This window comes from Elephas maximus, chromosome 6, assembly GCF_024166365.1.
Source record: "Elephas maximus indicus isolate mEleMax1 chromosome 6, mEleMax1 primary haplotype, whole genome shotgun sequence".
In the NCBI taxonomy this organism is placed as follows: domain Eukaryota; kingdom Metazoa; phylum Chordata; class Mammalia; order Proboscidea; family Elephantidae; genus Elephas; species Elephas maximus.
In genome coordinates, this window is record NC_064824.1 from 39,598,262 (window position 1) to 39,613,219 (window position 14,958).

At 35.8% G+C, this 14,958-nt stretch overlaps 1 protein-coding gene across 1 annotated transcript in view; it reads left to right on the forward strand.

Annotated features, from left to right (window-relative positions):
• ARHGAP15 (Rho GTPase activating protein 15) overlaps positions 1-14,958 on the forward strand; it is a 710,489-nt gene that overhangs the window by 347,714 nt on the left and 347,817 nt on the right. Inside the window, exons 7-8 of the mRNA XM_049887125.1 lie at positions 2,332-2,430; positions 3,631-3,760. Of these exons, the coding sequence (XP_049743082.1) occupies positions 2,332-2,430; positions 3,631-3,760 (229 nt within the window). The remainder of the gene's footprint in view (positions 1-2,331; positions 2,431-3,630; positions 3,761-14,958) is intronic.

The window sequence follows — 14,958 nt, forward strand, 5'->3', positions numbered from 1 at the left end:
TTTGGTTGTGTGAGCAGTGAAAGAGCCCCATTGCATAGTGTGCCCCCAGAATGCAGACATATCACTGAAGTACTTAAACATTTTATCACTGTTTGAATTTACTAAACTGAACACTGAACTATGTTGTCTCTTTCATAAACCCTCAGAATACAGTAAATCTAATTATGTTTATTTCTTGTACTTTGAAAATGTTATTCCTTTTTATAATTTTAATAATGGTTTATTTATACTGGCAGAGAAATATTACATTAGATTGTACATTGTGCTTGGTCTAAGTCATTTTTTCTTTGGGTATGTTAATAAATGCTGATGTTACGTAAGTGCATTCATAATCAAAATATTTAAATTTATGTTAGGATAAAGGTAGAGGTCAGGGATGTTACTAATTTTCTTGGGTTAGTTAGAAGCGACCTTATATTTTTAGATTAGTATTCTGTGGCAACACTTCATAAAGTAAATATTTGGAACTTTATGTAAGTAAAGAACATTGCAGTGGATGGTGTTCAGATCATTAGGCAAACATCAGCTTAACTACTGTTTTTTAGTGGATGTACAAAACAGAAGAAACCCTGGTGGTGTAGTGGTTAAGCACTGTGGCTGCTAACCAAAATGTTGGCAGTTCGAATCCACCAGGCAGTTCTCGGGGCAGTTCCACTGTGTCATATAGGGTCGACTTGATGGCAACAGGGTTATACAAAACAGAAAACCCAGCTATTCTGAGCATCCCAAATCTCACATGCTGTTTTATAAAAAGGAAAATTACTGGCCCCAGTATTCTGTCAAATTCTAGTGTAGGTAATTAAATTACTATCATTTCTCAATCTTTCAATTTTTTATACTTGGATATACTTTGGGGCTTTTTTGTTGTTTATTTTTAGTTTTGACTTAAAGCAGTAAACATTTATTGTGACAGATAGTTTATTTGGGTTGGGATTATGGGAGTGAAATTGGATATACCTTGGATAGTTCCTCTCCTTGCAGTTGTCAAAAATACAGTCTAGATATGGAAATTCATCTCATTCAAGAATGAGTGCATTTTACTAGATAGTTCTAGAAATAAATGACATGTGTATATATATATACACACACACCCACGTGTGTCATTGAAGATTGCTTTAAAACTTCAGGATCATCATCACTAAATGTTGCTGGAAGAATCACTGAAACTTTCAGAGTGAGCTCTTTGGAGTAATAATTGCCACTTTAATGGTAGAATTATGTAAACTTACTGAAGCATAATTTGTGATTATCAGAACCTGTTCCACATTTCAACCTTCACCCTCTATTTAGAGCAAGTAAGGCTGAGAAGAGTTGACTGGCTTTTGAATGAGTATCTTGAAATGACAGTCCTCTAAACCTCCGAAGTCTTGCTTGATGTGTGACGCTAGCGGGGAAATGTTGGGCAGAGGCTCATCTTCCTGTTGAAACAAAAAGTCAATAATACAAAGGGAAAATCTTCACAGTTCAGATTGATGGCCTAATACAAAAAGCGTTTCTACACCCACTCTAATCAAATTCTTCTGTAAGTAGCCCTTTATGTGAAATCAAGAGCGTTGCTCTGTTTCTATAAGGCCACAACCTTCTCTTCCAATTCTGGGGAGAAAAAAGTTCACTGGAATGGAAAATGTTACATGCTAAATATTACCAAACACATAGCACCATCATAAGTTCAGAACCAGGATGTTCACGTGATAAATAATCTTCATGAGGGGGTTGAATATTTAAATGAACTTTTATTCTAATAAAGTTCCTTTGTGGGGAAATTGGTTCTTTTTGACTTTCTGTTTGATTTTTATGATAAGAAAGTAGAAGTAGCCAAATGTTATTCATTTGAATGACCTTTTGGAAACGTCTGCATTAGTCTCTTTGGTAAATAATCTGTTTTAGAGCCCTCTATAAAAGGAAATCAAATATAGAGATACTATTAGATTTGAAAAAGACAAACAGGAAAGAGCCAAAAGTGCAGAATGAATTCTGACACACCCTCATGCATTTTCCTGAGGGTTCTGACTTAAGTGTGTTCTGTCTGCATTAGTCTGAACTTCCTGGCTTGTTTCTTCTTGAGCTGGAGTTATTCAGCTTTAGTCCTACTCTGAGTTAATCGTTCCATTATTAAAACAATAATGCGTTTGTTATGAAATGAAAAAACAGTTTATAGAGAGCAGTTCAAAAAGATTCTGGTCTCCCAGTTCCCAGAAAGACAATTACTGGAATACAAGAAAATATTTCAGTGTATTAAAGTGTATTTTTATAAAAGGATTTTTTGTTTTTAATGTAAGAGATTCATCTCAAATGGTTTGCTTACCTGTCGATTTTTTTTTTTTTTTCCAGATCACAACAGTATCAGGAAATGAGTTCCTTCTACAGTCAGATATTGAATTCATCATATTGGATTGGTTCCACGCTATCAAAAATGCAATTGACAGATTGGTATGTATTTGTTTTGGCTGTTACCTTTATTAATTAAACTGTAGTCATTTAAATCTTATTGCATATAGCACACACACATTTAAATGGATCCTGTGCACTGAGAGATATTAAGTTCTTTTGAGTTTTAATAGAGTCCACTAAAAACCTTTTCAGCAGACGGGATTTGTGAGGCTAAATGTCATTTGATTTCTCTCTTTCAAAAATGTGGTGCATTCATTTTTTTTTTTCTGAAATAACACAGACATTCATTTACTGGAGGCTGTAAAGTGCACACAAGCGCTTAATAACTACTGAATTTTTACATTTTCAGTTTATGCAGCCCATAATACATATTCTTGAAAATAAATATCAGGGTATTTAAGCCCCTGCTCACTGTTATAATACCGGTAAATAATAGTCCTTTGCAACTAAGTATTATTTTTCTTCTAGCTAAGCTAGATTATTCTTCTCATGAAAATTACACATCTAGAACTTTATAAAAATACCCTAAATCACACACTGAGTATGTTTTTTACAAAGAGTCAAATTCCTTAAGACTACTTATTTTATACTAACTCTAGAACAAATATTTAACTTCATGATGTTAATATTCACAAAATATTGAGGAAAAAAAATATTCTTGAGAGCTTTTGATGAGGTATACAATAAGAGAATACATGTCCTGTGTGATTTTATTGATATTTATTTATAGTCTTTCATTATATTATTTTGGTACTCCAACTTTAAAGAAATAAAATACAAATTGACTTTTCCGTATCATCAGTATAATCCCCTTAGACACACCCTGTCTTTAGAGACACACACAGGCATCAGTAAGATGTTGTCATTAAGAGTGGACTCTGGAGCCAGAATGACTGAGTTTAATTCCTTGTTCTGTTGTTACTAGCTGGGTGGCCTTAGGCAAATGACTTAAATTTTTGGCCTCAGTTTCCTCATCTGGAATATAAGGATAATATTAATACTACCTTCCTAATAGGTCTGTTATGATGACTGAGTTAATGCATGTGGAGCGCTTGGGATAACACACATATGTAAAACAATTAGTAATTGAGTATTGAGCTGACCATATAGCCTTTATCCCGAAATAATTATTGGATTTCAAGCTTTCCTTTAAATCTATCAAAATACACCCCAAAACATTAACCATTTGGTGAATCCTTTATTCCTAGTAAAATTATTTGGCCTAATTGTTATTTCCAGCCAAAGGATCCAAGCTGTCCGTCGAGAAACCTGGAATTATTCAAAATCCAGAGATCCTCCAGTACTGAATTGCTAAGTCACTATGATAGTGAGATAAAAGAACAGAAACCAGAGCACAGAAAATCTTTAAGTAAGTATTTTCTTTGACTTGCTCTTTTAACTTTGTCTAAATGCAGTGCTTATGAAATATAAATGCAATGAAATGAGATTTGAGCTAAAGTCATTCGACTCACGGAAGATTTGTAGCCATTTCCTGACCTGGGATTTGTGCAGTGTGGGGCAGTCTGAGCACTTCGCTCGCGTCATTGTTGGTAAAACCTTTTGAGAAAATGCTTGTTCCAAAGTCATGGGCTCTGCTTACAGCAAATCTCTGAATCTCTGAGTAATAGCCATGGTGTTCAGATTGGTGATCAATTTTGAGAGTGGGAAATGTCAAGTGTCCCCATACCTTGGAATGCTATTTGATTTCCATACACGAAGAGATACATCAATGACAATTATGGTTAGCCCAACTTTGGCCAACAGGCTGCACAGGTTTACACGCTTTCAGTCCACCAGAAGAATTTAGAAAGGTTTTTCTAGAGCTTGGTCATGTCTACTTTTAACATTCTCAAATACCTGAATTAGGAGTCAAAAGATTCAGTTTCATCATTTACACAGTGATTTTGGGTATGTCTCTTAAATCTTCTCAGCCTACTTCTTCCTCCTTAATAGAGGGTTATTGAAACACATCACACATATCTTACAAAGTTGGTTTGAGTCTCAATCTCCTAAAAGAGCAAGTAGGTATTTTTGGAGGCAGAGACACTCAATTTCCCAAAGTCTCAAAAATTATATTAGTTTCCTAGCTGTCCCCAAACCAGTTTTTTCTGGTATTTCCCTCTGACCGGAGGTCAGTATAGTTACATCCTGGCATTTTGAATTTAAGGAGAAATCAGCAAGTGGAAGAGATCTACTGAAGGATTATATATGCATGTACATATGTATATATGCTGGAGGACTATGTGTGTATATATGTGTATGTGTGTATGCGTGCATTACGGAATATATGTGTGTATGTGTATATATATATATATATATATATATCTGTTGTTATTAGGTGCTTTCAAGGCAATCCCAACTCATAGTGACCGTATGTACAACAGAACAAAACACTGTCCCGTCCTGCAGCATCCTCACAATCATTGCTGTTTGAGCCCATTGTTGCAGCCACTGTGTCAGTCCATCTTGTTAAGGATCTTCTTTTTTTGCTGACCCTCCGGGGAGAAGTGCCTTCTGATAACATGATATATATATCTGGTTATCTATCTATATATATATATATATATCATGTTTTCATGTATATCTATCATGTATACATATATGTGTATAACCAAACAAAAACCAAACCCACGACCATCGAATCAACTCCGACTCATAGCAACAGAGTAGAACTGCCCCCTAGAGTTTCCAGGGCACACCTGGTGGATTCGAACTGCCAACCTTTTGGTTAGCAGCCATAGCACTTAACCTCTATGCCACCAGAGTTTCCATATGTGTGTGCGCGTGTGTGTGTAAATATACACACACACACGCGCACACACACACGCACAAGGAATCTAATTATATATGATAACATGTCTTCCAACTCCGAATTATTGGTAGCCCACAAATCTAGAACTAGCATGAGTACCTAAAGTAAAAGTGCCTTTTTGAAAGTAAACAATTATTTAAAGAACTACACTGTAATTTTCAACAAATGTTAACCAATACCACCAGTTTCTGTTGAGTCGATCCCCACTCATGGCAATCTCATACGTATCAGAGTAGAACTGTGGTCCATAAGGTTTTCAATGACTAATTTTTTGGATGTAGATCCCTAGGTCTTTCTTCCCAGGTACCTCTGTTTGGGCTCAAACCTCCAATCTTTTGGTTAGCAGGGAGGCGCATTAACTGTTTCCACTACCCAGGGACTCCCAACGAGTGTTAGAGAGATTTTTGCTTAGCCAGTTGCTCTAACTTGGAGTTTAAAATTATTAGTATTAATGCCCTGAACATGTATAGTGCTTTAAAAATGTAGTCATTTTTCCATGTGATGGTACAGTTTAGAGTTATTTCACTTAAGCAACTTTTCCTTTTTATTCCTAGTTATTTTCTCCTTTGTATGTGATCGGATATGATGTAAGATTTTAGAATTAGGATTCAATTGTGAGTATATCTTTAATGTTAATTATTTAAACATTTTTCATAGGTATAAAAAGAATATATGAGGCAATGACCAGTAAATCTGGAATCTCAGATACGATTGCTGGTTTAGAGGAGACCTTAACATGATTCTAAAACCTAAATCTATGGAGAAAGTAAAGGTTTGCAAAAATGCACTTGAGAAACTTTGAAGCTAATGAATTCTGTATTCAACAGTAGTCACTTGAAATGTCTTAGGATAATATTGGGAAAAACATCCTACAGATAGAAAACAACCTACTTCTCTTCAGAATTATTTTTTAATTAGGAAAAACGATAATATCTACATTGGGCTTATATTCAGTCCTACTTAAAAACAAGGGAAGAGACATATGCTTTATTCTATCCATTTCAAAATGTACTTAATTGTACAATAACCTCGTATTCACCTTTTTCTTTGCAGTTAAAAAAGAATGATCTAGCAAATATTGAGCACTTACTATACACCAGGCATTGTTCTAAGTGCTTTTTTGTATTGACTTATTTAATTCTGCCTATAACCCCAGGTAATAGGTATTGGTATTAATCTTATTATGTTATAGTTGAGTAAACGACACAAAAAGTTAAGTCAGTTTGTTCCAAGGCAAGTTACAGAGCTGTGATTCAAACCCAAACAATCTAATTTTAGAACCTGTGCTTTTAACCATTAAACTGTATTAAAGTGTACAAATAAAAGATAAACTTATTTTTTGTCAACCTGGTAATTGGATAGATACATTACATTAAAAATAAAATCCATAGACATCAATAAACTTAAATAAGGACCCCTCCCCCCCGGAAAAAATTAGTAAACGTCTTAAAACCAGTTATTCTCTTCCGTCCTTGATTTAAGTATGAAAATACAGCAATCTTTGATAAAAGCCATCATTTTAGAAAATGCATCTGTTCTATATCTTGGTCCATGTATATAGTTTTAAATTTTTTTTTGTTTGTTTTGTTTTAGGACTATTATATCTTTTGCATTGTGGGCTACAGTTAATATCCATCTATTACTTTAAGTTCTTTCAGTATTTATGTATTTTTTTTTTTCATTTGGAAGGCATAATGATTGACCCACTCACACTATATCAAGTTAGACTAAGCATTTGAAATAGTGGTTGGCATATTTTATATTTGAGGGTTTTAAAATATTTTTTTCAAGTTGGAAATGCACTATGTGAAATCCCTGTGATCTCAGTCCTATATTTGAACACCCAAACTTAGGTTTCTTAAAACATGCATTTGGCTTTATTTCACCCTCTTGAGATTAAATAATTATGTGGAATTAGAGATTCACAGTATTTCTTTCCTTATTAGTAGTCTAAGCACAAACTTTATTGTCAGTTTGCTGCCTTTGGCTTCCTGCGGCCTTGATGTTCCCAAGAGTTTTGTCGCCAAGATTGTAGGCAGATAAAGCCAGAATTACTTTTTTTAAAGGCATGTGAACATCATTAGCAGTAAACAGGTGGTCATTTCATTGTCCATTTGTCTGTATGACATGGGAAAATAATATGTGCTCTAAATAAGTGAACTTGGAAAGTTTTGTTTAAATATGCTTTTTTTTTTTTTATGATTCTAACCTGCCAACTCTATTAAATACTGATCAGATATTTTAAGATTTCAGTTGAATCTAACAGACAAGAAGCCAGAAAATTCAATGGGGTAAGGGCCAAATCACTGTGGGAAATTCAGGACACTAGCATGGGATGAGAGTAAGAGAGCAGCTCTCCAGGGAGAGCTGTTCGGGAAAGTGAAGAGTCCATCAAAGAAGATGCTAGCATATTTCTCCAAGAAAAGGGAAGTGTCTTCCATTGATGGTAAAGAGGAAATACCCAAAAGTAAATCGTGCATCAGATAACATTGAAGAGGATTTTTTTTTTTAATCTTTTCTGAACTTTACTCTCCAGATCTGTAAAAATGGGTCTGATACTGTCCTTGTAGGACTGTGTGAGAATTTCAAATTAGATATGTAAATACTTAGCTCACAGCAGACACTCAGTGAATAGAACCTCTGTGTCCCCAAGCAGATGGCACCAAAATAGGGCATGACCCAAGGGTAGTGTCTGATTGGAAGACTGGAGCAGGGCTGTATACACTTGACATCTTACTCCCTGGGTGTAGAGAAAATAGGGAAAGGAGCCAGAATTGGATATGGGAGTCATAGCTGCAAACATTTAATATGAGCAGCTGGCCTTTCCCCTGGCGACTCCCCGGGTGAAAATGGCAGCCAGGGCATTCTTGGGATAAGCACATGAGGAAATGATAGATGGGAGCCAAGAGATACTCTTGATTCTTTTATACCCAGAAGAGCATGTCGTTGAGAAGGTCTAGCTGATGAAAAGGATTCAGTTTCCAGGCATTTCAGTGTTACTTTAGACAAAGCTCTAGTTCATTTATTCATTCATGCATTCTTTTATTAACAAATATAACTCAAGGTACACACATAAAATTCTTGACTCCGCAAGACTATTCTTTGAATTTTTAAAAATTATTTTTGTCTTTGGGCTATGCTTTTTATAGGACTGTATCTCCATACTAATCAATTGCTGAACTCTAGACTCCATGAGCATGGAGACTTTGGATAACTATTATAAAAAATTGACACTTATGCTTTACAAATATGCACCCCCAAATGATCATGAGTTAGAAGAATAAAATAAAAAGCTGAGAGAATTAAATGAAATGATTTCCCTTTAATGGCTTTTGATTAAATTGTCTCAAAAAACAAATGTGTTCTGACTGAAATCCTGAAGTTATTTAGACATGGATTTCACAATTCCATATCCCTTAGTGATTTGTGCATAAAGGGTGTATATGTAAGCCTATGGGGAGAAAGAGGAATGGAAAATTGAATTGAGATATTTATGAAATGCAGAAAATGAAAATGCTTATGGATATTTAGAATTATCTTTGTATAACATTTATATAATCATGATGATGCTAAGAGAAAACAAGTTTGATAGAAGTTGCAGTTATTTTTTAGACTCAACTAAGTACTTATAATACTAGCCAGCCACAACTGTTAGTAGGCTATGTTCACAAAATCCAGTTGGTTAGACCTCAACACGTTTTCATACGGAAACCATGTACCAGGCCACAAGGGCACACTAGAACCTTACGCAACCTTTTAGAATGTTGTTTCTAGGGAACAGCTCATTCTGAGATGGCTGCACCTCCTGGCCCTAGGAACTCAGACTTCCAGTAGCATTGCTTTCCATCTGGTTTCCCTTTTCCTCCTCCCCCACACTTGCACCAACTCCTCCAAAGCAATCAGAATTCTCAGAATGGCTTTGGCTACGAGGCTTCTGGACCCTGCAAATCCCCAGTGGTGGCAGGGAGAGAATATGGAGCCTCTAAGCCAGAAGAAATAGTAGAGAAAGGAGAGAACAGAGAACTGGAGAGGAAGATTTTGTAGCATGGGCAGGAAGGAAGTTTGTCCTCAGCAATGGCAGATGATATTTGTAAGAAATGTGTGCAGTGACAGATTAGGTCAGGCATTGTCCCAAATGTTAACATTTGGTGAATCTAGGTCGTGGGTATATGGTAATCATTATATCATTATTGTTTCATCTTTTCTGGATGTTTGAAAAGTTTTATAATTCAAAAACTGGTCTAAACACACTCACACACACACACCACAATGTTGGCATTGCCTTTATTCATAATTCAATAAAACAATATATGTATTTTCTAATTACATCTTGAAAACTCTTTAAAAATTTTCTGAATATGAGTTACATTAATACGTGTATAAATGGATAACCCATTATTTTCCCTTTTTTCCAAAAAAAATATATATTTTTTTCTTGTGACCATTATGACCTTTTTGGTAACTGTGCAATTAAGAAAATTTGTAAGATGTTTATTATTTATCCAAAATGAAAAAGTCGTACTAGTCCTGGATAAATATGTAATTAGCAATTGTTTAAAACACATATTGAGAAGGCTGTTCTGGAGACTCATATAAATACATTTTTTTTAAGCTCCTTCTCACTAAGAATTTTGTATAAAACAGCCTAATCTTGGCAATGCATGAAAATAATAAGATGAACAAGCCATCTGCCAAGAAAATTAAAACAATATTAAAATTTCACAAACAAATTATATCTTGCTCTGATGAAAAGAAGAAGAATCGATTGGTATTTGGGAAACATGGCATTGGTGATAGAAACAGTGCCAGAGATCAAATGATAGAATTATGCAAGGCCAAGGACTTATTCATTGCAATTACCTTTTTTTTTTTTTACAACATAAACGGCAATTATACATGTGGGCTTCACCGAATAGAAAACACAGGAATCAAATTGTATACATTTGTGGAAAGAGACAATGGAAAAGCTCAATATCATCAGTCAGAATAAGGCCAGGGGCCGACTGCAGAACAGACCATCAATTGCTCATATGCAAATCCAAGTTGAAGCTGGAGAAAATTAAAACAAGTCCAAGAGAGCCAGAATGTGACCTTGAGTATATCCTACCTGAATTTAGAGACCATCTCAAGAATAGATTTGCACATTGAACACTAACGGCCAAAGAGCAGATGAGTTGTGGGATGACATTGAGGACATCATACATGAAGAAAGCAAGACGGCATTAAACAGAGAGCAAAGAAAGAAAAGACCAAAATTAATGTCCGAAGAGACTCTGAAAGTTGCTCTTGAATGTAGAATAACTGCAGCAAAAAGAAGAAATGATGAAGTAAAAGAGCTGAACAGAAGATTTCAAAGAATGGCTCGAGAAGACAAAGTAAAGTATTATAATGAAATGTGCAAAGACCTGGAGTTAGAAAACCAAAAGGGAAGAACATGCTTGGCATTTCTCAAGCTGAAATAATTGAAGAAAAAAATTCAAGCCTTGAGATACAAGCCTTGGTGGTGAGGTTGTTAAGAGCTCGGCTGCTAAGCAAAAGGTTGGCAGTTCAAATCCACCGGTCATTCCTTGGAAATATTATGGGGCTGTTCTACTCAGCCCTGTACGGTCATTTTGAGTGGGAATTGACTATGGCAATGGATTTTTTTTTTAATTGGCAAAATATTGAATGGCACAGAAAGCATCAAAAGAAAATGGAAGGAATACACAGTCAGTATAACGAAAAGAACTGGTCAACATTCAACCATTTCAGGAGGTAGCATGTGATCAAGAACCAATCGTATTGAAGGAAGAAGTCCAAGCTGCACTGAACACATTGCTCCATTTAATAAATGAATGCAGCACTGAAGATGTGCACGCATCTATGTCAAGAAATTTGGAAGACAGCTACCTGGCCAACCAACTGGAAGAAATCCATATTTGTGCCCATTCCAAAGAAAGGTGATCCAACAGAATGCAAAAATTATCGAACAATATCATTAATATTACACGCAAGTAAAATTTCCCTAAAGATAATTTAAAAATGGTTGCAGCAGTATATCAACATGGAACTGCCAGAAATTCAAGCCAGATTCAGAGGACGATGTGGAATAAGGGATATCATTGTTGAAGTCAGATGGATCTTGGCTGAAAGCAGAGAATATCAAAAAGATGTTTGCTTGTATTTTAGTGACTATGCAAAGGCATTCGACTGTGTGGATCGTAACAAATTACGGATAACATTATGAAGAATGGGGATTCCAGAATACTTAATTGTGCTCATGTGGAATCTGTACATAGATCAAGAGGCATTTCAAATAGAACAAGGGGATGATAACTGGTTTAAAATCAGAAAAGATTTGTGTCAGGGTTGCATCCTTCCACCGTACTTATTCAATCTGTATGCTGAGCAAATAATCCAAATAGCTGAACTATATGAAGAAGGCACCATCAGGATTGGAGGGAGACTCATTAACAACCTTAAATATGCAGATGACACAACCTTGTTTGCTGGAAGTGAAGAGGACCTGAAGCACTTACTGATAAAGATCAAAGACTGCAGCCTTCAATATGGATTATACTTCAACATAAAGAAAACCAAATCCTCACAATTGGGCCAATAAGCAACGTGATGATAAATGGAGAAAGATTGAAGTTGTCAAGGATTTCATTTTGCTTGGATCCACAATCGATGACCATGGAAGTAGCAGTCACGAACCCAAAAGATGTATTACATTGAGCAAATCTACCACAAAAGACCTCTTTAAAGTTTTCAAAAGCATAGATGTCACTCTGAGGACTAAAGGTGCACCTGACCCAAGCCACAGTATTCTCAGTTTTTTCATATGCATGGGAAAGCTGGACAATGAATAAGGAAGACCGAAGAATTGACACCTTTGAATTATGGTGTTGAGAAAGAATATTGAATATACCATGGACCAGAAGACATATAGGGTTGCTGTAAGTCAGAACTGACTCAACAGTACCTGACAACAACAACAACCAGAAGAATGAACAAATGTGTCTTGAAAGAAGTACAGCCAGAATGCTCCTTAGAAGCAAGGATGGCGAGACTTCGTCTCATGTACTTTGGACATGTTATCAGGAGAGACTGGTCCCTGGAGAAGGACATCACCACGCTTGATAATGTAGAGGGTCAATGAAAAAGAGTAAGTTCCTTGGTGAGATAGACTGACATAGTGTCTGCAACAATGAATTCAACCATAGCAATGATTGTGAGGATGGTGTAGGACCAGGCAGTGTTTCGTTCTGTTGTACATAGGGTCTCTATGAATCAGAGCCAACTCGACAGCACCTCACAACAACAACAGCTCTGATGTAACAGAAAAGATCTTACCTGAAAGCAACAACAAAAATATAATATTTGGGTAGAATTTTATGGGTTATTGTATTTTGTTTTTTTTTTGTATTGACTCTCTTACTCAAATTGAAAACATTTGTCCCCCTTGTGTTGTTGGGGGACAAATGTTTTCAATTTGAGTAAGAGAGTCAATCACCTGATTCTTTTTTTCCCCAAAATAAATATTGCCACCCTGGCACCAGATTCATTCGGTATTCACCTGAGTAAAATAAACTACTGAATTAAAATGTAAAAATAAAAATCATTCTATTTTACTATAGTCATAAGACAAACATCTTAGAAAAAGCTGAACATCAATTTCTCTCAGTTGTTTTCCACTTTAGGGCAATTTTTTATTGAAAAATATTTTAGTTGGTGAAGAGAAAATGGAAAAATTTTAAGTGAAAATGTTAGCTATTAAAGCTGAAGGATTTAAGCATCATGAGAGAAAAACTTGTTAATCAGGCATCCAAATTAGTCAAAAGCACTGTATGACGTCAGTGATCTTACTGACATGTGTTCCCAAGATAGTTACCGGCAATCTCAACTTTCCTAGAACTCATAGATTGCTGTTTCTTCAAAACATTCAGTTCTCAATGAATCATTTGATAAGAGGACTTACTTATGAGCTGAGCAAAAAATGTTCTGATTAATCTCTTCTTTCCCATCTAAGGGGTTGATCCTGCCCTCTGACCTGTGAGCGTCTGTTGTCATGTATCTTGTAGCATCAGCTACTCTGAAGGTCTATCTAACCCTATCAAGCACTCAAGCACTAGATCACCCCATCTTCCTCCTGACCCCAGCAGTAGCATGGTGACCATATTTCCCCTTAGATGAACTGCATTTAATCAATTTCTGATTTCATTAGGTCAAATGGCATCTTTCTTTCAATAATAGGCCAAAGCCAGAGGGCTCTTTGTTCTAACTCACAAGCAATATTTTCTTAGCATTAATACACTACTGTGATTGTAAACAATAGAAAAAAATTGCTCTTTGAGTTCGAAAAGTTTCCCTCTCTTTTATTCCATGGTTCTAGAATAAAGATATATTAACATTTTCTTGTAAAGTTAGGCATATAATATTTGTACATGATTGTCATATCAAGTTTAAAGTACACTAAATAAGCATGGTGTTTAAGGCATTCTTCTTATATATATGTATATTTTTATTTTTTATTGTACTTTAGGTGAAGGTTTACAGAACAAACTAGCTTTTCTTTAAACACTTAGTATACATATTGTCTTATGACATGTCGACACTCTACTTCCTCAACCTTGATTTCCCTATTACCAGCTTTCCTGTTCCTTCCTGCCTTCTAGTCCTTGCCCCTGGGCTGGTGTGCCCCTTAAGTCTTGTTTTGTTTTATGGGCCAGTCCAATCTTTGGCTCAAGGGTGAACCACAGAAGTGACTTCATTACTGAGCCAAAAGGGTGTCCAGGGGGCATATTCTCAGGGTTTCTCCAGTTTCTGTCAGGCCAGCAAGTCTGGTCTTTCTTTTTGAATTAGAATTTTGTTTTACATTTTTCTCCATTTCTACATTTTCTCTGTCTAGGACCCTCTATTATGATCCCTGTCAGAGCAGTCAGTGGTGGTAGCCAGGCACCATCTAGTTGTACTGGACTCGGTCTGGTGGAGGCCATGGTAGATGTGGTCCATTAGTCCTTTGGACTAATCTTTCCCTTGTATCTTTCACTTTCTTCATTCTTCCTTGCTCCCGAAGGGGTGAGACAAGTGGAGTATCCTAGATGGTCACTCACAGGCTTTTAAGACCCCAAACACTACTCACCAAAGTAGAATGTAGAACTTTTTTTTTTTAAACTATGTTATGTCAATTGAGCTAGATGTTCCTCGATACCATGGTCCCCACAGCCCTCATTCCATCCCTCAGGGAGTTTGGATGTGTCTGTGGAGCCTCCATGACCTTGTATTTAAGGCATTCTTATAGTAGATCCCTATGCAGAGAAAAACATTATTTTGAAGGCAAATAATCATCTTTCTATGTACAGGATTTATTTAATGTACTCCTTTTTTCTGGAATGTAGGAACTTGACTACTTTTCTGCAAAATCCTAAATGAAAGTAATTTGTGTTTCCATGCATTTATTTTAGTTTCCCAAATAAGCCTAATGGTATGCTTAGGAAAAAATTTCATCATAAACATATGTAATCTGTGAGATTTTCTGGGGGAGCTATACCTGTTTACTTCTTATTACTCCTAGTAAAACCTGTACCCATGTAACCAAACTCAGTTATTGCTTTCACCCAAAAGTATAAAAGGTATCCCTAAGTACCAGATGTTTTGATTCAAATTCGATAAAGTGTGATACATAGCACTAGGACTTTTAGCTTCCTTCAAAAATTGGCTCCTGGATGACTTGAGAAAGATAAATCAATCCACTGGTTCACCTCCCTCTGATT